Source organism: Aythya marila (assembly GCF_965140915.1).
Source record: "Aythya marila genome assembly, contig: HAP1_HAP1_SCAFFOLD_173, whole genome shotgun sequence".
In the NCBI taxonomy this organism is placed as follows: Eukaryota; Metazoa; Chordata; class Aves; order Anseriformes; family Anatidae; genus Aythya; species Aythya marila.
In genome coordinates, this window is record NW_028137021.1 from 418,929 (window position 1) to 439,309 (window position 20,381).

At 44.6% G+C, this 20,381-nt stretch overlaps 1 protein-coding gene across 1 annotated transcript in view; it reads left to right on the forward strand.

Moving 5' to 3' along the window:
* Nucleotides 1-20,381, forward strand: part of LOC309891234 (ATPase family AAA domain-containing protein 2-like) — a gene marked incomplete at both ends in the record, with an annotated part of 195,863 nt that overhangs the window by 17,750 nt on the left and 157,732 nt on the right. Inside the window, one exon of the mRNA XM_082785608.1 lies at nt 20,166-20,294. Within this exon, the coding sequence (XP_082641734.1) occupies nt 20,166-20,294 (129 nt within the window). The remainder of the gene's footprint in view (nt 1-20,165; nt 20,295-20,381) is intronic.

Genomic DNA, 20,381 nt, shown 5'->3' on the forward strand with positions numbered 1-20,381 from the left:
TTTCTAAGTGCTTGAAATAGAGGGATATTTAGTAGAGGCTGCTGGCTCACTTTTTTTTTGGGATGGTGGCATATGCTCCTGTTTTTGAGCTATATTTTAATCTCTAGAGGTATAAAACCACTTGTTTTAGTCCTCTGGAGAGTTACCCCCGCTTGATTACATGCTACATATGGCTTGACAGTGTAGATGCAGCATTACCAAGAGACTGAGCACAGTTGTATCAGAGTCACCTTTTTCATCCGCAAAGGGTAAGTCTGTGATTACCCCTGCCAGGGCTGCTGTGTGTGCATGTCTTTTTGGCATGTGTGTGTGCATGTCTTTTTGGTGTGTTGTGTGGCCCGGGCAGAGTTTGCAGTGGCGCTGTGAGCGAAGAATCTCAGTTAGAGCTGGTGAGCAGCTGAAGTAACAGAGCTGGGAAGAGAGAGGTATTGCAGCAGGTACGCTGTGGCTATGAGGTGCCTCAGAGTGTGCTTTTCTCTTGTCTTTGCAGGTGCTTTGTGCAGTCGTGGACAGGGAAGGGAAATCTTCATGTTACGAAGCTCTGAGGGAAGGTGAGTGTTGTCAGCCTGGTCATCCCTTATCCGAAGCGAAGGAAAGATTGTTTGGTGTTTGATTGCTTTGGCGTATAATCTGTTCTGCACCTAGATGTTTCTTTCTACATAAAAAAATGTTTGAGCTATTTCCAGTTAAGCAAGTTCCATTTACTTGCTGGGCGGTATTGTCCTTTTAATATTCAAAGCTGCACCAAAAGCATGGGGATTGTTCCTTCTAGAAACACCCCAGTTCTCTTGTCTGCAGTCTGCATGCTGTTGAGCTAAAGCAGATTTCAAAAAAAAAAAAACAACAAAAAAAAACAAAGAAAAACACACACACAAACAACAACAACAACAAAAAAACACCATTGGGTGACTTCTTGTGAACACAGTGATCATTTAATCCCTTTGTTTTCCCAGTTGGTGTGGATGATACTGGCTGCACTGTTGGAGTTTGGATTTGGAGAGGAACACATGAGCACAATCGTATGTAACATCAGAAGTAGTCAGCATTGTGGAGAAGGTGGGCATCATGGCCGGAGTGCTAGTGAATGCTGGTAGTCTGTTTTTGCAGCTGATGATGAGCCTGGCACTTGACTAAGATGACAATCGGTGCCTGTGCGTTTCTTGAGGCGGAGGGACTTTACCATCCAGCAACCTGAGAGCTAAGTTGGGGGGCACCTGGTATTTGCATATCTGGGGTGGCTAATGGGAGCTGGGAGTCAGAGCAGCGTGGAGCCAGCTGGCTGAATATACTTGGTGCCACTGTGAGGGTAGTTCAGGCTGGGTCATGTTCAGGCTGCTTGTGGCTGGGTCACCAGGCTAATAGAAGCAGCGGGATTATTTTGTAGGTTGAGTGCGTGTGCCAGGCATGACAGTTTCCTTCTGTTCGTCTGTCCTGTAGTGTTGCTTCTGCAATGTCTGTTCTGTGCTTCTTGGGTCTTGATATCCTCCTAGCTTTTTACACTGGACTGACTAGACATGCGACTTGATAGCGGTGCTGAAGGGCCTCAATGCTTGTTTTGTCATCATGACTCTGATCCAAGCACTTCTTGTCTTGCAGTTGCTGCTTGAAGTGCAGATATGTTTCAGGTCTTGTGCATTGTATTCTGTTTGAGATCACATCTATTTCCATCCTCACTCTTGAAGAAGTCATCTGGGCCGCATCAGGAGCTCTTGCTTTGGAATTGATTTCCTAAGTGTCTTCTTCAGGGGTTTTCACTCCCCATCCTTCTGGTCTCTTGTCTTGAAGGCAGGCTTTTTAGGCCTCCATCATCCCAGTTCTGGCAGTTGCTTCCAGTCTCCTGTCATGATATTTGAGTCTCTCCTTGGGTCTGCTACAGAGCACCTGTTCTGACTTGCTGTTGCCATAGGGCTTCCCTCTGGGGGTCGCTTTTTCTTGTGCATTGTGTTGTGTGTTTTGTTTGTAGTGTTTGTGGCGTGCCTGTGTGTATGTGTTTGGTCTGGAGCTGTCCTGCCTGGCAGTTAGTGATGGTAGCTAATGTCCATGGGTGTACTAATACATTGTCCGGGCTGTTTTGGCAAAGACATCCGGTCTGCCTCTGGGCACGTACTGAAGGGCAGCTGGCACAGTCATCTCTGTGGTGTTTGGCAGATTTGGGGGGGAGGAGAGTAGAGCTGCTTGCGAGCAGCTGCTCGCATAGCGCTTGAACGGTGTGCTTGAGGAGGTCTGTCGAATCTTGAAAGCTTACAGATACGGGGTTTTGAAATTCTTATTTTTATTTCTTTCCTGTCCCCAGTAGAGTGTAAAGCTTTGGAGGAACCTGTCACAGGAAAGAGCTCCTTCTGGAACTGTCCAGCACTTGGTAGGCAACTCAGTGACTGGCTTGATCCCCTTTCCAGGTGCTGAGGCAAGGGGGCTGCTGTTTTGAAATGATAATATTGTAAATGGGGTTCCTTTGTGTTGTTGAGGGATGGGTGCTAATGCTGGCAGCTGTATGATTATCTTGTGACTGTGTTTTCCTTTGTTCAGGCTGAAACGCAGTGTGTAGTCCAGAACGTCATGACCCGAGGTGCCTCTGGAGTGAGTGGTGCGTGATGAGCAGAGGTAGCTGTTATTTTTGGGGTGCGGTTGTCACTGCAGTTATTTTCTTACATCCAATCAAGTAAAATTCCAGTTTCTCTTTTAGAGGTGCTATAAGTGGGTAAAGAGAACAGATGGAAGCATGTGCCATGTGGGGCAGGCAAGTGGCAGAGGTACAGGAGGGGATGAGAGTAACTGTCCTGAGGGTGCTGTGGCTTTTGCTGCTGCGATTGCTTTCTCTCCTGTTTATGAGGTGCCACAGACAAGGTGGGCTGAGATAGCCTTTAGAGTAGGAGGAAAGCAGGTCACTGGAATGCTGCGTGGTTCCTGAGAAAGGTGTTGTGTAGGGAAAAAGGTTGTCTGGTGTGGCAGTTCCTGATGTCGGTCGTCTTTGGTAGGCAAAGAGGTGCCCGAAGCCCTGTCCTGTGTAGCCTGAGCACGCCTCGCTGAGGATGAAGCCTGCTTTCCAGCAGTTTGCAAAACTGTTGAGGCTGAAATGCTGCATCTGTGTTTGGGTTGGGGTTGCACCTTGGTGAGTGTAGCGATGGGTTTTAAGCTGGTGCAGCGGAGGGCCTGGCCCCAGTGTCCTGTAGCGTGTTTTGACCCATCAGCATAGCCTTTGGTTTTCAGATAGCCTACTGAAATAAGTGATTTTTCCTGTGAATGGAATGGAATTGATTTTGTTGGTGTATAATCTGTTCTGCTCCTAGAGTTTTCTTTAAATGTAAATAAAAGTTTGAGCTAATTCCAGCTGAAAAAGCTTCAGTTACTTGCTTGGTGGTATTGTCCTTCTAATATTAAAAGCTGTAGCAAAAGCATGGGGATTGTTGCTTCTAGAAACACCCCAGTTGTCTTGTCTGCAGCCTGCATGCTGTTGAGCTAAACCTTATAAATAAGTAAATAAACCACAGCTGCTGCTCCTCCTCTTTCTACTTTCTTGTGCTTTGCCCCTCCCCTTTCCCAGGTGATTCCTTCAGTCAGTTGCAGGGTTCTTTAGGCAGGCTGGAGTCTATGGATTTCTGGATTTCTAAGTGCTTGGAATTCACTTAATAGAGGGATATTTAGTAGAGGCTGCTGGCTCACTGTTTTTTGGGATGGTGGCATACGCTCCTGTGTTTGAGCTATTTTTTAATCTCTAGATGAATCAACCCACTTGTGTAACTCTCCAAAGGACTAAAACCAGCTTGATTACATGCTACAAGGGGCTTGACCACATTGGTACAGTATTACCAAGAGACTGAGCAGGGTCACCTACTTCATCTGCAAAGTGTAAGTTTGTGATTACCCCTGTTGGAGCTGCTATACATTCATGGCCATTTGGCATTTGTGGACTTCAGGGTGGTTTTTTTATTTGTCTAGCTCTGGTCTCTGTGTTTGAGTTCTTATCAAGGAGCTGTACTGTTTGTGTGTCCATCGTAGATGTGACCTTCTCTCTCTATTTTTTGTAGCCCAGGGCATAGGCATGGAAACTTGAACGAAGCATGAGAGTGAGTGGACAGCAGTGGGGTCCCCGAGTTGTTCGGTGGACTGTGTTAGTCTGCTTCACCTGTCGGGCCGGCTTTGCAAGCGCCTTGCGACAGCAGAGTACGTCTCCTGCCACATTTCTGAGACCTGCCAGACATCAGCAGTTCCAGTTCCTGAAATGCTGGAGCTGCTCAGGGCGCAAGAGGAGCAGGGAGCATGATGCATCTCCTTGAGATGTTAGGTGAGCGAAGCGGTCGTACTGGGTTGGGGTACGTGGCTTTGGGGCTTCTTGGCTGTTGCAGTAGGGGAGGAAGGAAGAGGAGTGGGGAAAGACTGTTTTGTGGATCGTCACGTTTGTCTGTTCTTTCTCCTTGGTCTAAGCCCTATGACTTTGGCTCGGCACACTGAATGGAAGTGCTAAGCCTGGATCGGGAAGGTGAGTGGAGAAAAGGTGGAAAACAGGTATTGTTTTTGGTGTTGTAGTCTATTGGTGCGCCTCTGGGTGACTCCTCTTTTGCAGGGACGAAGAAGGTACTGGGAACATCCTAGCTGGCCTTTGTGGTCCACGTTGATGGTGGATTCTGAGCCCTGAGAATTAAGTCCGGGGGCAAATATTGTATGTTGGGGAGTGGTTGGCAGAGGGAGGCGGGGAGTTTTCTAGAGGGTATCTATCTGGTTTCAGAAGCGGAGCAGGTCAGTTGACTACGACTGTTTCTGAGGAGGTTGTTCTACTGGAAGAAATTTGGCTGGTGTGCTGGTGCCTGATGGCACTTTATTTCTGCAGGTGAAGAAGAGCCTGGTGCCTGAGGCAATGTCCTGGCTAGTGTTTGTGTTCCTTGGTGAAGATGGAACCTGCCTCCCAGCATTCCCAAGCTAAGTTGGGGGGCAAGTGCTATGTTTGAGTTGGGGTTGTGAATGCACCCATAGGGCGAGGGGCTGTGCTTCTAAGTCATTGCTTTGGATGGGGCCTTTCAGGATCGATCAGGTCAGGCAGAGAGATTATGTGTGGGGAGTTCTGTCACGTACAGTGTGAACACATGCCAGGCAGGGCAGTCCCAGTTTGTCATCTGTGTTCTGTGTTGTCTGTGCTGTACTGTGCTGTTGCTCTTGGTGTTTGGCAGGCCCTGGGGAAGCCATCCTGAGGGTACTGAACACTTGACATCATCAGAATAATGCTGATGTTCAATTGGGAGCTGAGCACCTCTCATCTTGCAGTGGGAGTTTAAAGGAATCACTTCTGTGTGTGTAATACTTTTTTGTATCAAACGTTTCTTGATATGATCAACATATGTTACATGCTCCTCAGGTCTTGATATCCGCATTTCCTTCTTCCACTGGACAGATTAGACGGGCAACTTGGTAGCCACACCAAAGTTTCTAAATGCTTGTTTCATCATCGTAGGGCTGATGCAAGCACTTGTCTTGCAGTCGCTGCTTGAAGTGCAGATCTGTTTCAGGTCTTGTGCATTGTATTCTGTTTGAGATCACATCTATTTCCATCCTCACTCTTGAAGAAGTCATCTGGGCCGCATCAGGAGCTCTTGCTTTGGAATTGATTTCCTAAGTGTCTTCTTCAGGGGTTTTCACTCCCCATCCTTCTGGTCTCTTGTCTTGAAGGCAGGCTTTTTAGGCCTCCATCATCCCAGTTCTGGCAGTTGCTTCCAGTCTCCTGTCATGATATTTGAGTCTCTCCTTGGGTCTGCTACAGAGCACCTGTTCTGACTTGCTGTTGCCATAGGGCTTCCCTGTGGGGGTCACTTTTTCTTGTGCATTGTGTTGTGTGTTTTGTTTGTAGTGTTTGTGGCGTGCCTGTGTGTATGTGTTTGGTCTGGAGCTGTCCTGCCTGGCAGTTAGTGATTAACGTGGTAGTGCATCGGTGTACTAATACATTGTCCGGGCTGTTTTGGCAAAGACATCCGGTCTGACACTGGGCTACTGAAGGGCAGCTGGCACAATATATCTGTTTGCGAGTAACTGCCCGCGTACCTCTCTTTGTTTCGTAAATTGTAAACTGTAATTGCAATCGAATTTGGGACCCAGTCGTGTATGACAACTGGGGGATCGTCCGGGAGGGCTTTGGTTCCTGAATTCTTACTTGATCTAGGAGAGGCGCCCCACCATGTGGTGGCTGCTGTTCGAGTCGGGTCGGGACTAATGGCATCTTGAACCTGAATAAAGGTAAGCAAAGGTTGTGATTTTTCTTCAGCTCCCTTGCTGGTTGCAGCACTCTATTTTGCCTGTAATTCTGCGTGTGAAGATCCAAATGAAGACAACGTAGTCGTAAGCGTTTAAAGCATATACTGTTCTGTTGGGTGGGATTTGGTTGCCTGTGTAAGAGTGTGACTGAGATGGAATTTAGTTCCAAAGTGATTGTGGAGGTCTTCTAACCGCGGTTCCAATCTCCCGCGAGGGACTTGGCCGGTGAAGGACCGAAGCGATTCCTATAGGATTTGTGGGTGCATGATAGATCTTAAACCCTCTGTAAGACACTCTTACTAATGTAACCAAGGGCTGTGGGAATTGCCACAGTAAAATTCCTAGATGGGTCAGACAAAATCGAAGACCAGGGACCAGAAGAAAGGGAGCAAATTACCAGACATACCACCAGAAAGTCCATTAGGAATAACGGTTAGAAATTGGAACGATAGAGGCCCCAGAAAAGGAAAAAGTAAATAAAAAACAGTCCAGTATTGTGTGATAGAATGGCCAAAGGAGCCTTTAAGATCACGTCTTTCGGTCTGTTTTTCGATCCTTTGAAGACTGGATTTGTCACGCCTGAAATACACATGTTAATTCGAAGGAACCTTTTTGCCAGGAAGAAAGCGATTATGCAGGATTATGGATCAGGAGGACTTCATGTCCTTTTCCAGCCTCAATATTTACACTAAAAGCAGATAAGAAATTTGAAGAAGAAGAACAGGAAAAAGAAAAAGATAATAAACGGGAGCCGTTGGATAACCTACCATCTCCATATCCTAACAATCCACCTCCGGTGGCTGTGGTATCTCTAGCAGTACCACCGTTGCCCCTGCTTCCACCACCATCAGCACCAGAATGAGACCGACCTCCGGCTGCATGCATGAGAAGTAGGACTGCCATATCTGAGAGAGCTCCTCTATATCCCTTAAGGGAGGTAACTGGTGTATAACTGGGTTGGAGTTTTAACAGTTAAGGTTTTAAGGGTTTCAGGGTTATCATGTTAGGGTTTTAGAGTTTTTTGGGTTGTAGTGTTGATAGGCTTTTTAGTGTTAGGGTCCTAGGGTTTTATTTTTGGTCAGTTATTCAGGGTTTTAAGTTTTTTTTTTTTTTCAGGTTAGGTTCTCCAGGGTTAGGGTTTTGAGTGTCCTAATTTTTTGGGTTAGGGTTTTGAGCATCCTACTGATTTGGGTTGGCTTTGGGTTTTGAGCGTCTTAATTTTGGGGTTAGGGCTTCAAGCGTTCTAATTTTGTTGTTTAGGGCTTTGAGAATCCTAATGTTTTGGGTTTGGGTTTTGAGCGTCTTAAGTGTTTGGGTTTGGGCTTTTAGGCATAGGACTTCAGGGGTTTAGTGTGGTAAATAGTTTGGGTTATGCCTGTAGGGGTTTCAAGGACTTTTAGTGTTAGGGCTTGTGGCTTTTTTGAAAGGCCGGTAAGTGCTTGGGTTACAGTGAGTGCTGGTAAAAGGTATTTCTCGAACACTCGGCCTGTGATTGGTCAGGCCAGCTGCCTGGGGAATGCTGGTAGGCGTAGTTTTCCGGCACTGGGTATCCGGGAGGCCATGTTTGGTGCCCATAGCATATCGGGAAATGTAGTTCTAGGAAACTGGGGTTAGGGGTTGGGGTTAGGGTTAGGGTTAGATCCGGGTTAGGGTTGGGGTCAGGGGTGCAGGGCTCTGTGCAGCAGTTATTTTTCATTCTAAATCAGGGGAGTCGATCAGGATGGCCTCATCCTTCAGCATCCTACTATCAGTTAACCATTTTTCAGCCTTCTGCTGGAGTACTCCCCTAACATTATGTGGAGTATATATCTTCAGAGGTGCCCTACAAGTGACTTTTCTAGCTTCCTCAATCAGTAAGGCAGTAGCCACAATTGCCTGGAAGCACACTGGCCACCCCCTCCTCACAGGGTCTAAGAGTTTGGAACAATATCCCACAGGTTTCTTGATTCCTGCCCATTCTTGACTTAGCTGTAAATTGCAACTAACATATGCAGTTTGGTTAGAAACATTTACAAAGACCCTTTTATTTATTTGTAAATCTGGGAGGCTCAGCACTGGAGCTTCTATTAACGTTTTCTTGATCAACCTCAACTTTTCCTCATCTTCCTCGTTCCACTTGATTTTTTCTCCAGTCAATTTTTCATATAAAAACTTTGCCTTTTCACTAAACCCTTCAATCCAGGGTCTACAATATCCCAAGAGCCCGAGCAGTTGCCTCACTTCCTTCTTCGTTTTGGGTGATGATAGGGCTAAAATCCCAGATACCCTGTCAGCATCCGATTTTTTTCTTTCCTTGGCTAAGCCCATGTCCTAAGTACCTTACTTCTTTTTCCACGAATTGTAATTTAGATTTTGAGCCCTTCAACCCTTTTTCCCTAAGAAATTAAGTAATTCGATAGTGGTTCTCCGTGTCTCTTTTTCAGTCTCCCCAGCTATTAATAGGTCATCCACATATTGCAACAACTTCACTTCCCCCTTTACCTCAAAAAGTTGTAATAATTTTTCTAAAGTTTGGCCAAATAAATGTGGGGATTCAGTAAATCCCTGAGGAAGTACAGTCCATCTAAGCTGTTGTCGCCTTCCTGTTTCGGGGTCTTCCCATTCAAAGGCGAAGTAATTCCAAGACCCTTCACTTAATGGGCAGGCCCAGAAAGCATCCTTCAAATCTATTACACTATACCATTTATGCAGAGGTGTTAGGTGGTTTAATAAAGTGTATGGGTTAGCTGCCAATGGAAATTTGGTTATGGTTCGCTGATTCACAGCCCTAAGCATCATAACTGACATATCCCCTTCCTTTTTTAATGAAGTCATTACAAACGTACTATTTATTATCCGGTGTATCAATAATGTAAAGCAAGGTATCATACAAGGTATGAATAATAACATCATTACACCACATAAAAATAAAAATAACATCCTTTTAACCCATGGTCCACCAGGCAGCCATGAAAATAAATCCCTATCCATACCCTTCCAAGTTTGTGCTGGGAGGTGGGCTCATTTCTAATTTCTTTTGTTATCTGTTTAACCACTTTCCCATTATCGTCAATTTGTAAGCAACAATTAGAATCATTTAGTTTCCCCCACACCCCCCCCTCTTCTGCTAGTAAATAGTCTAAAACCATTCTATGTGGAAAGATAGCATTCCTCATCTGGGTGGACTGATCAGCTAAAAGATCCAAAGCCGTCGCTGTTTGATCGGTTATTATTTCGAGGACAGCTTGCAACCTAATTATTCGATTCAAATTATAAATAGGTTCTCGGGCTCCAGATATTATCTCATTTGGGTTCCAGGTAGCTGGTCCATAATACTGTATGATTCTTTCAGGGGGCCATTCATTTTCTCTCCGTTGTTGAGCACTACCTCCGGCTAAGGAAGCATCAATAGATCGTTTTTCTCTATTCAGATCATCATATAATTTTATTCCTAAATGATTTCCTTGTATTTGTGACAATAAAAAGAACAAGGGTCTTATGTAGCCCACGTAGCATATTCCTGACCAGTCCTTTGGTAGCCTTTTGTAGGCCTGTTTGCCACACACCCAATAATGTCCCTTTAGAGCCCACGTCCCATTTGGAAAAGGACGGTCCCATTCTCTTTTATTCCTTGGGGTGTGAAAATACAAAGGGTTTTCGTTACCAAGTGGTCCTGTTACAATATTTGCCCCATTAGTACTTGTATATATACACCTCCAAGCTCCCGCACTAGATTCCCACTCACAATTACAACTAAGTTCTCCTTCACGACTTGTCATACCACGAGCTGACCAGAAATGTTTAAAGAACACTTGTGTCCCATTCTCATCTTGCCACCTCCAGCAGTAGACTCTTGCCACATGCTGCTCCCTAGTGGTGTTATCACGCTGACAACTCGGGATTTGAACGTCAAATTGTTCCTTTGATTGTGCTCTTGCCATGGCTTCGCATCCAGGTCCAAAAAATTTCTTATATGAGCATTTCAGCCAAGTCCCATTTTTCAGCTGGACATGTGTAGCGTTCCATTTTCCTTTACTTGATGTACAGTTTATAGGTCCACATTCAGGATCAGTACAATCATATCCGGGAGATAGAGTCCATTTACAAAAGCTTTTTCCCACCTTTACTGTTCCTGTTCTGGTTAAACAGTATATACCCTGCTCTGACAAGTGCAATTGCCATGGGCCTTCTTCCTCTTTCCAGAATTGTGTACCATTATGAACTTCACTCAAATTACTAACCCACCACTTAGGTTCAACCGGGCCAGCTACCCAGGGCCAACTTTCAGTTCCCTGTGGTCCCCCACAAACCCAGCAATTGCTAAGGTTAAAAGCCTTGGCCACTTCTTCCCCCAGAATGAACAAGTTATTCCCATGGCTTAATTGCCCCTGTAAAAATAGTACCAGGAAGTATAACATCCTTCTGCGTCATCCAGGGGTTATCGTGGGGGTGTGAGAAATGCCTCCAATCAAGGGGTTGGGCCCACTTCCAGGATCTATTTGAGCTTGGGTTACTGTTCAGCCTTTGAGGGTGATCCAGCTCCTGGAAAACTAATTACAATAGGTTAAAAAATAATAATAATAATCGTATTTATTATATAAATATATTTTTGTTTGCTTGTTTGTTTCTTTTTCCTGGGACAACCTGGCTTTAGTGTGGGCAAAGTCCGGTTGAGGCCCTCCCACTCGGCAGTCAATACCCGTAGGGGTTGCCTCCCTTGGTAGACTATACACACCGCAGTGGAGGGTCCTGCCCCGGTCTTGCCTTCTCCCTTTCTTCCCTTCAGGTTTGTCCCCTTCTTCTGGCATTCTTAATTTATGCAGAGCCTTATTGCCAGCACATTAGTTCTTTTTTAGCTTTAATTTCAGTTCCCCAGGAGCAGACTCAACCCTCCAAGTTTGGGTATTTATTGGTCCTTTTACTCTAGATGCATGGGTCCAACCCCTTTCTGCTGTTCTCACAGCTGTTTCAGTGGTAAGTAAAACAAGGTATGGTCCCTTCCACCGGGCGTGTAATGATTCTTCCCTCCAAGTTTTTATTAAGACCTTGTCCCCTGGTTGTATTTGATGAATAGCAAACCCTAAAGGTGGTGTCTGAGCCATTCTTCCAATTTCTCTTAGCTCTTGCAATCTTTTCCCAATAGTAATTGCATATTTCTGGATACTACAATCCTCAACTACATTGTTTCCCAGAGGCATTCCCTGTGAATAAGGCATACCATATAACATTTCATATGGTGATAATCCAGTCTCACTGTGTGGTTTAGTTCTTATGTTTAGAAGTGCCAATGGTAAGCATTTTGTCCAGGGCATTTGTGTCTCAATCATTAATTTAGCCAATTGTTGTTTCATTGTTTGATTCGTTCTCTCTACTTTTCCTGAGCTTTGTGGGTGCCATGGAGTATGATATTCCCATGGAATACCTAATGATTGACACAATAATCTAGAAGTAAAGTGTGTGCCCTGATCAGAATCAATGTACTGGATTATCCCATATCTAGGTATCAGGTGTTCTAATAAATTTTTTGCCACCATTTGTGCCGTAGCTGGTGCTACGGGATAAGCTTCTACCCATTGTATTAAATGATCTACTATTACCAATAAATACGTTATCCTCCCTACCTTGGGCAATTCAGTGAAATCAACTTGTACTTTCTCGAAAGGCCTATAAGCTGTTTTTCTTCCTCCCGCGGCTGCTTGTCAAAACACTTTCTTATTTATCTTCTGACAAGTTAAACAACCTTGTGTGATTTGCTTTGCTATTTCAAAAACCCCTATGCAACCAAATTGTTGAAGTAAGTGATTACTTAATGCTTTTGTACCCCAATGTGTTTGTGTATGCAAACATTCCAATCTTTGCCTTGCATAAGCTTGTGGTAATATCTCTCGCCCGTCTGGCAATGTCCATTTTCCTTGTTCTAATCTAGCACCTGTTTTTTCCAGTTTTGTCTGTTCTTCAGGAGTAAACTTTTTTTCTTCTCCCTCTCGTCTTTCTTCCTCCTGTACTGTATTAATTTTAGCAGCCTGAGTTCTCAAGGCTGCTTCCTGAGCTTCTTTATCTGCTAGATTGTTCCCTCTGGTGTGGTAATCTAATCCTCTTTGGTGTCCTTTTACATGTACCACTGCTATTTCTTTTGGTTCTCTTAATGCCCTTAAATTTTTTATTATTAATTCTTGATGTATAAGATTCCTCCCTTGAGTATTAACGAAATTTTTCTGGAGAGCGTGGAAGATAGCTTCCTGACACAGCTGGTTAGTGAGCCTACCAGGGGAGGTGCCCCGCTAGACCTTCTCTTCACAAACAGAGAAGGACTGGTGGAGGATGTGATCATCGGGAGCTGTCTCGGGCAGAGTGACCACGCAATGGTGGAGTTCACTATTCTTGGCGAGGCCAGGAAGGGGACCAGTAAAACCGCTGTATTGGACTTTCGGAGGGCTGACTTTGAACTGCTCAGGACACTGGTTGGTGGAGTCCCTTGGGAGGCGGTTCTGAAGGGCAGAGGGGTCCAGGAAGGCTGGGCGATCTTCAAGAGGGAAGTCTTCATGGCGCAGGAACGGTCTGTCCCCACGTGCCCAAAGACGAGCTGGCGGGGAAGAAGACCGGCCTGGCTCAACAGAGAATTGTGGCTTGATCTTAGGAGGAAAAAGAGGGTTTATAAGCTTTGGAAAAGTGGGCAGGCCACTAAGGAGGACTTTAAAGAAGTAGCGAGGCTGTGCAGGGACAAAATTAGGAAGGCCAAAGCTCATCTGGAGCTCAATCTGGCTACTGCCGTTAAAGATAACAAAAAATGTTTCTATAAATACATCAACACAAAAAGGAGGACTAAGGAGAATCTCCATCCTTTACTGGATGCGGGGGGAAACTTAGTTACAAGAGATGAGGAAAAGGCGGAGGTGCGCAATGCCTTCTTTGCCTCAGTCTTTAGCGGCAATACCGGATGTTCTCTGGATACCCAGTACCCTGAGCTGGTGGAAGGGGATGGGGAACAGGATGTGGCCCTCATTATCCATGAAGAACTGGTTGGTGACCTGCTACGGCACTTAGATGTGCACAAGTCGATGGGGCCGGATGGGATCCAGCCAAGGGTACTGAGGGAACTGGCAGAGGAGCTGGCCAAGCCACTGTCCATCATTTATCAACAGTCCTGGCAATCGGGGGAGGTCCCAATCGACTGGCGGCTAGCAAACGTGACGCCCATCTACAAGAAGGGCCGGAGGGCAGACCCGGGAAACTACAGGCCTGTCAGTTTGACCTCAGTGCCAGGAAAGCTCATGGAGCAGATCCTCCTGAGAGTCATCATGCAGCACTTGCAGGGGAAGCAGGCGATCAGGCCCAGTCAGCATGGCTTTATGAAAGGCAGGTCATGCCTGACGAACCTGATCTCCTTCTATGACAGAGTGACGCGCTGGGTGGATGAGGGAAAGGCTGTGGATGTGGTCTACCTTGACTTCAGCAAGGCTTTTGACACTGTTTCCCACAGCATTCTCCTCAAGAAACTGGCTGCTCTTGGCTTGGACTGGCGCACGCTTCGTTGGGTTAGAAACTGGCTGGATAGCCGGGCCCAAAGAGTCGTGGTGAATGGAGCCAAGTCCAGTTGGAGGCCAGTCACTAGTGGCGTCCCCCAGGGCTCGGTGCTGGGGCCGGTCCTCTTTAATATCCTCATCGATGATCTGGACGAGGGCATCGAGTGCACCCTCAGTAAGTTCGCAGATGACACCAAGTTAGGTGCGTGTGTCGATCTGCTCGAGGGTAGGAAAGCTCTGCAGGAGGATCTGGATAGGCTGCACCGATGGGCTGAGGTCAACTGCATGAAGTTTAACAAGGCCAAGTGCCGGGTCCTGCACCTGGGGCGCAATAACCCCAAGCAGAGCTACAGGCTGGGAGAGGAATGGTTGGAAAGCTGCCAGGCAGAGAAGGACCTGGGAGTGATGGTGGATAGTCGGCTGAATATGAGCCAGCAGTGTGCTCAGGTGGCCAAGAAGGCCAACGGCATCCTGGCTTGTATCAGGAACAGTGTGACCAGCAGGGCTAGGGAGGTGATCGTCCCCCTGTACTCAGCTCTGGTGAGGCCGCACCTCGAGTACTGTGTTCAGTTTTGGGCCCCTCGCTACAAGAAGGACATCGAGGTGCTTGAGCGGGTGCAGAGAAGGGCGACGAAGCTGGTGAGGGGCCTGGAGAACAAGTCCTACGAGGAGCGGCTGAGGGAGCTGGGCTTGTTCAGCCTGGAGAAGAGGAGGCTCAGAGGCGACCTTATTGCTCTTTACAGATACGTTAAAGGAGGCTGTAGCGAGGTGGGGGTTGGCCTGTTCTCCCACGTGCCTGGTGACAGGACGAGGGGGAATGGGTTTAAGTTGAGCCAGGGGAGTTTTAGGTTAGATGTTAGGAAGAACTTCTTCACTGAAAGGGTTGTGAGGCACTGGAACAGGCTGCCCAAGGAAGTGGTGGAGTCACCATCCCTGGAAGTCTTCAAAAGACGTTTAGATGTAGAGCTTAGGGATATGGTTTAGTGGAGGGCTGTTAGCGTTAGGTTGGAGGTTGGACTCGATGACCTTGAGGTCTCTTCCAACCTAGGAAATTCTGTGATTCTGTGATTCTGTGAAACCTCTTTCTTCACAAATTCTTCCGAAGGTATGAACCACCCCATATGCATATTTAGAATCTGTATATATAGTTCCACTTTTCCCCTTTAATAGTTCCACGGCCCTATATAGGACATACAGCTCACGAGCCTGAGCTGACCATGATAGACTCAAGGGTCCTGATTCCACAGGTTCCAGGTGCTTATTAATTATTGCATATCCTGATTTTCTTTTTCCCTCCACTACTCAGGAGGAGCCATCTATGAACAGTGCTTCTCCCTTCTCTAATTCAGTATCTCTTAAATCGGGTCTTCCTTTAGTCTGGGTCTCAATTACCTCTAAACAGTTATGTTGTAATTCCTCTGATGGTTTTCCGAACAAAAATTGTGCTGGACTCTGAGCAGAGCTTACCCTTAGTTCTAAGTCAGGGGAGTCAATTAGTATAGCTTCATACTTTAGGATCTGGCTGTCTGTTAACCATTTCTCTGCTTTCTGTTGTAAGACACTTCTGACGTTGTGTGGAGTATACACTTTTAAGGGAGCATTACAAGTGATCTTTCTAACTTCCTCTATTAATAATGCCGTAGCGACCAAAGCTTGGAGACAAGCAGGCCACCCTCTACTTACTGGACCAAGTAACTTAGAACAATACCCCATGGGTTTCTTAATTCCTGCCCAGTCTTGAGTACGAACTCCATATGCCGCCTGGTTTGATGTGTTCACAAGGGGATAAAAAGGTTTTTCCAGATCCAGAAGGCTCAACACAGGTGCTTGTATTAATGCCTCTTTTATTTCTTCAAATTGTTGATTATCTTCTGCAGACCACTTAAGTTGGTTCTTAATTTCTCATATAAGAATTTAACTTTTTCACTGTAGCTTTCAAGCCATGGTCTACAGTATCCTAATAATCCCAGTATTTGCTGGATTTCCTTTTTAGTTTGTGGGGGTCTTAAGGATAGGATCCCAGATACCCTGTCAGGATCTAACTTCTTTTTTCCCTTACTTAACCAATGTCCTAAGTATTTTACTTCCTGTTCCACAAATTGTAATTTTGATCGAGACACCTTGAATCCCTTTTCTCCCAGGAAACTGAACAATTTAATAGGAGCTTCTCGGGTTCCCTCTTCAGTTTCTCCTGCTACTAATAGATCATCCACATACTGCAATAATTTTACCTCCCTGGGTAATGCAAAATCTTGTAAAACTTTTTCTAAAGTTGGTCCAAATAGATTTGGTGACTCTGTAAACCCCTGTGGTAGCACGGTCCACCTTAATTGTTGTTTCCATCCCGTTTCAGGGTCCTCCCACTCAAAAGCAAAATAATCTGGATTTTTCATCCAGAGGGCAGGCCCAAAAGGCATCTTTCAGATCTATTACGCTATACCAAGTATGTTTGGGAGAGATATGACTTAGTAAAGTATAAGGTTTTGCCACCACAAGGAATTTAGTGACTGTTCACTGATTTACAGCTCTCAGGTCCTGTATGACCCATCCGATTTCTTTACAGGGAGGATGGGTGTATTATGAGGTGACATACACGGTTCTAGAGTTCCTTTTTCCAGAAGTCTATGGGTTTTAATCCTTTTCGACCCTCCATTGGTATAGGGTATTGTTTAATTCTAATTGGACGATGTGGATCCATTATTTGAACATTTATGGGGTCCATTTCTATTTTTCCAATTTCCCCTTCCTTATAGCACACTGAAGGGTTAATGAATTCTTCGTCTTTTTGTGTCAAAGTGTATAATTTAATCTGCAATTTATCCCCTTGGCTTTGAATGCTTAAGTTTAATTTTAAAATCAAATCCCTTCCTAGTAAATTGTACTCCGCTTCAGCGAGCAAAAGTAAATCATTAAGACAGATTTTTTTATCTATTTCTGTTTCTACATCTTTCAAAACAGGTACCTTAAAGGGCTCTCCTTTTGCCCCTATTACAGACATGCAACTCTTCCCTTCTTCTATTCCTTTTGGAAGTTTTTGAATAGTGGATTTTTCAGCCCCTGTGTCTACTGAAAATAAGACTTCCTCTTTATGGGGACCAATTAATAGTTTTATCAACAGCTCTGTTGATGTTGAAGTCCCCAGAAGATATAACCCCTGACACCCCTATTCTTCTTTGAATATTTTCTCATCTTGTTCCCGCTAATGATATTTCCTCTGAACGTGTCTCTTCTTGTTGCAATAGTAACAGACGGGAATTGTCAATTTCCCTCGACAAGGCTGACCCCTAGGGTTTTTTTCTATTATTTTTTTTCTCCTCTCCCCGGACAAGGTCTTGTGGAATGAGGTTAAGCCACGAAAGACCGTATGAACTTGGAAGTGATGGGAAAACTTACAGTTTTTAAGAAGAATGTTAGTTGTGATTAAGGCAGTAAATTATATCATCCTCGTAGGAGCTTTCTAAACAGATCAGAAGAGGGCAAGAGTGTACTTAAGGACCGAAAAGGGTGTTGCAGTAGATAGCTGATGAGTTAGATTATGTGATAGAGCTCAGCTGCACACCTGCAAAGGAGCTCAGAGAGACAGTGAGAGGAGGCTGAGCCCCAGAAAATACTTTGCTCCTCCCTTCAGAGGCCCAGAGGAGCAGAGAGATGCACAGTGGCAGGTGGGAACCCGAGGGAAGTTCTTCAGAGGAAGAATGGCTGGGCCATGGACTAGTAAGGGAGAGGCAGAGTTGACTCCTTTGGAGGTTTAGTTAGGAAAACATTAGCTCAAAGTCTTAATAAGAGTAGCTTGAATACAAGGCGGGCGCCAGTCTAGAGGGAGAAGCTTGGTTAAAGTGTGTGGGTTTCAGGGAGCTGCGCAGTAGAGACTTGTAGAGAGGAATTTTAAATAGCACGTTGAATGGGAAATGAGCCCGGGGCAATTAATTGATGATCAAAATGCAAACTACAATTTTAAATCAGGAAAGAGGTAGACTATACTTTTATAATGAAAAATACGCCAGAAAAGAGTGAGGAAAGTGTCAGTGTTGTTATAAAGGAAGTTACTGGAACAAAGGAAAGGGTTAGAGGAGCAATAAAGCAGAGAAATTCATGCTTTTGTGATAGAAGTGTTGGAACACCAAGGACTGGAGATGGTAGTGATCACAAACTCATTTCCTGATCGCTCAGTTTTCCGTGTGCTGTCTGTATACCCCATGGCACCTACCTCGCATTCAGAAAGCAATGCAACCTTTGGGGTTAAAAAATAAAAACCAGAGAGGGCAGTGCTTTCCAAGAAAAAAAGATAAGTCCTTGTGGCAAACAGGTAGGTGAACGGAGTATGTACGTTCCTTCCTCGGTGTCCTGCTGTTAACGTGAGAGGATATTCACCAGAACCCAGTAGATGATTGCACTCTGGTTCTTGCGTTTTTTACCATCTTTCATGAAACAACTTCAGGTTACTTGACAGAAGCTAATGGCCTAAGCTTATGTGCATTTGGCATTGTTTTCTCATTGGTGAGCTTCAAGCCTGTGTCTGGCCCATTATTGCTCACAGAATTTGTGGCAGAGCTAGACTTGGACTTAGATTACTATGCTTAGTCTTAGCACTGCAGATTATTAAAACCCTTTCCATTAAATACTTTCTCAAACTAAGAAGTGACTTTCTGAAATAGCTGTTTTCAGAAGATCTGCATCTTAGCTAAGCAATATGACAGAATTTTGCCTGTTGTTAAACACTGAGGCTGACGACAAGTCCATCAGCAGTTTCAGAGAGCACAGAACAATGTCCAGATGCATGCTCATCTGCTAGGATTTGTGATTTCTGAAACGTGACTTGCATAAATTCATCTTAAGGTTTTGCAGGATCCACTGTGTCATTAAAATAATGCTAATACTAAAACTGACGGGCATCTGTGTAATGCATTTTGGATTTCATATAATTTGCAAAAGTACTTAATGATTCGGTGTCATTTTGTGGTACAGTACAAACATCAAGAGGAAGTGAGAACAAAGAAAATGGTGGTGAAGATGTTCCAAGGCGTTACAACCTTCGACAGAGTAAACCTGTTGACCGCTACCAAGCTCCTATGGAAAGTAGGTTGAACGCACAGTTTCTCTTAAAACCTTATTTCTTGCACATAAGTGAGATAGAATTTTTGAATGCAAAGACGTGTTTGCGCACACAGTTCTATTTCAGTTCTGTACCTTCATTCTGCACATGAACTTCCCTGTTTTTATCAGACACGTGTGTCCTGTGCACATTGTATTTCTTTGCTGTTTGGCGTACTTAGTGCTATGTATCCTTGCTATAACAGTAATTAATCACACTTAATGGTCTTGCTCTTGTGATTTTCAGTTCACCTTTAAACAGGGCGTAGTTTTCCACTTGTACCATGCACTGATGAAAAGCAAAAACAGTTAAAAATTCTTCTGGAATTAGGGATGAGTGAAACACGTGACATTTTCTTTTTCTTTTGATATCCTCCTCTCTTAAATGTATCTGTATCATTACTCTAAATTCTTTCCTTTCAGTAAGACAAAGAGATCGAGAGAGGACTAACTCGGGCCAGCCGTGTTCTGTCAGACAGAAAGAGTCACTTGAAAATGCTGGGTCACAAAAATATAGAAGACGTGCCAGGTTGGTGTATGGCTAGTGATAGCTCTTACTTATCCGTAGAGCTGTCAGTCTCCTTACTGCATAATGCTTCAAAGGGTTTTCAGTTTAGTGGTAATTACAGAGTAAGTTTATGATCAGTACTTTGGTAGTCTGAGGATAGAGAGGAAAGAACTATTTGGAGGGGAGGAGGTGGATACTTTTAAGTTGGTTTCTTTTTTAAATCCAATATTTGTGGGTCGCTGATAAGATGATTATGGAGGTAGTGTCTGAGTTTCTGTAACTGAAATTCTTTGGTTCTGGAACTGAAGCCGGAATCCCCCCTTAAAAATCTTAGTCAGACTATTTAATCTTGAAGGATACAAAGGATTTTCTTAAAACCGAAAATAATTTTATTCGATTTAGAGGGAGAGGCTTTATGGAAGTTTTGTTAGATTTAAAAAAAAAAAAAAGTTATCACTCAAATACTGACTCTAGTTTCTGTTTGGAATCAACTAATGTTTCTATATGCAGTTAACCTTAAACAATAAAAGATCTAAATGAAATCATAAATTGCCTTAGTAATGATAAAGGCTTTTTGGATTCTGTAAGCAGTTAGTGCGTAGAGAATGCTGTTGATTGCCAGATATTTTGTTGAGCATTCTTGAAAGCAGACAGTTGTCACGAGGAAAATCATGTCATGGCCTTTGAAATCAGATTCCTAAGGAGTACAGTGGACTGGAAAATAGATCTCAGAGGCAATTTTGAGATAGAATTCCCTTAATTTTTGGTGTTACTTAGTATCTGCTCTATTTTCTTTTTAACTTTCTGGTTTATATGCTTGCTTGCAGACGGAGACGTGCAGATGACATCAGTGATTCTACACCCTCTTGCTCATCTCCCTTGCTTAGCACGTGTGATACGGAGGAGGGTGGTGAGAGCAGTGAGGACGGCAAGAGCACATCTCCAAGAAGGTTGCTGTCGGTAGAGAATAGGGGAGGGATGAATCTCCTTCAAATGAATATTTAGCCATGTTTAAGTTTATCTAAATGTAACTGTGTAAGTTT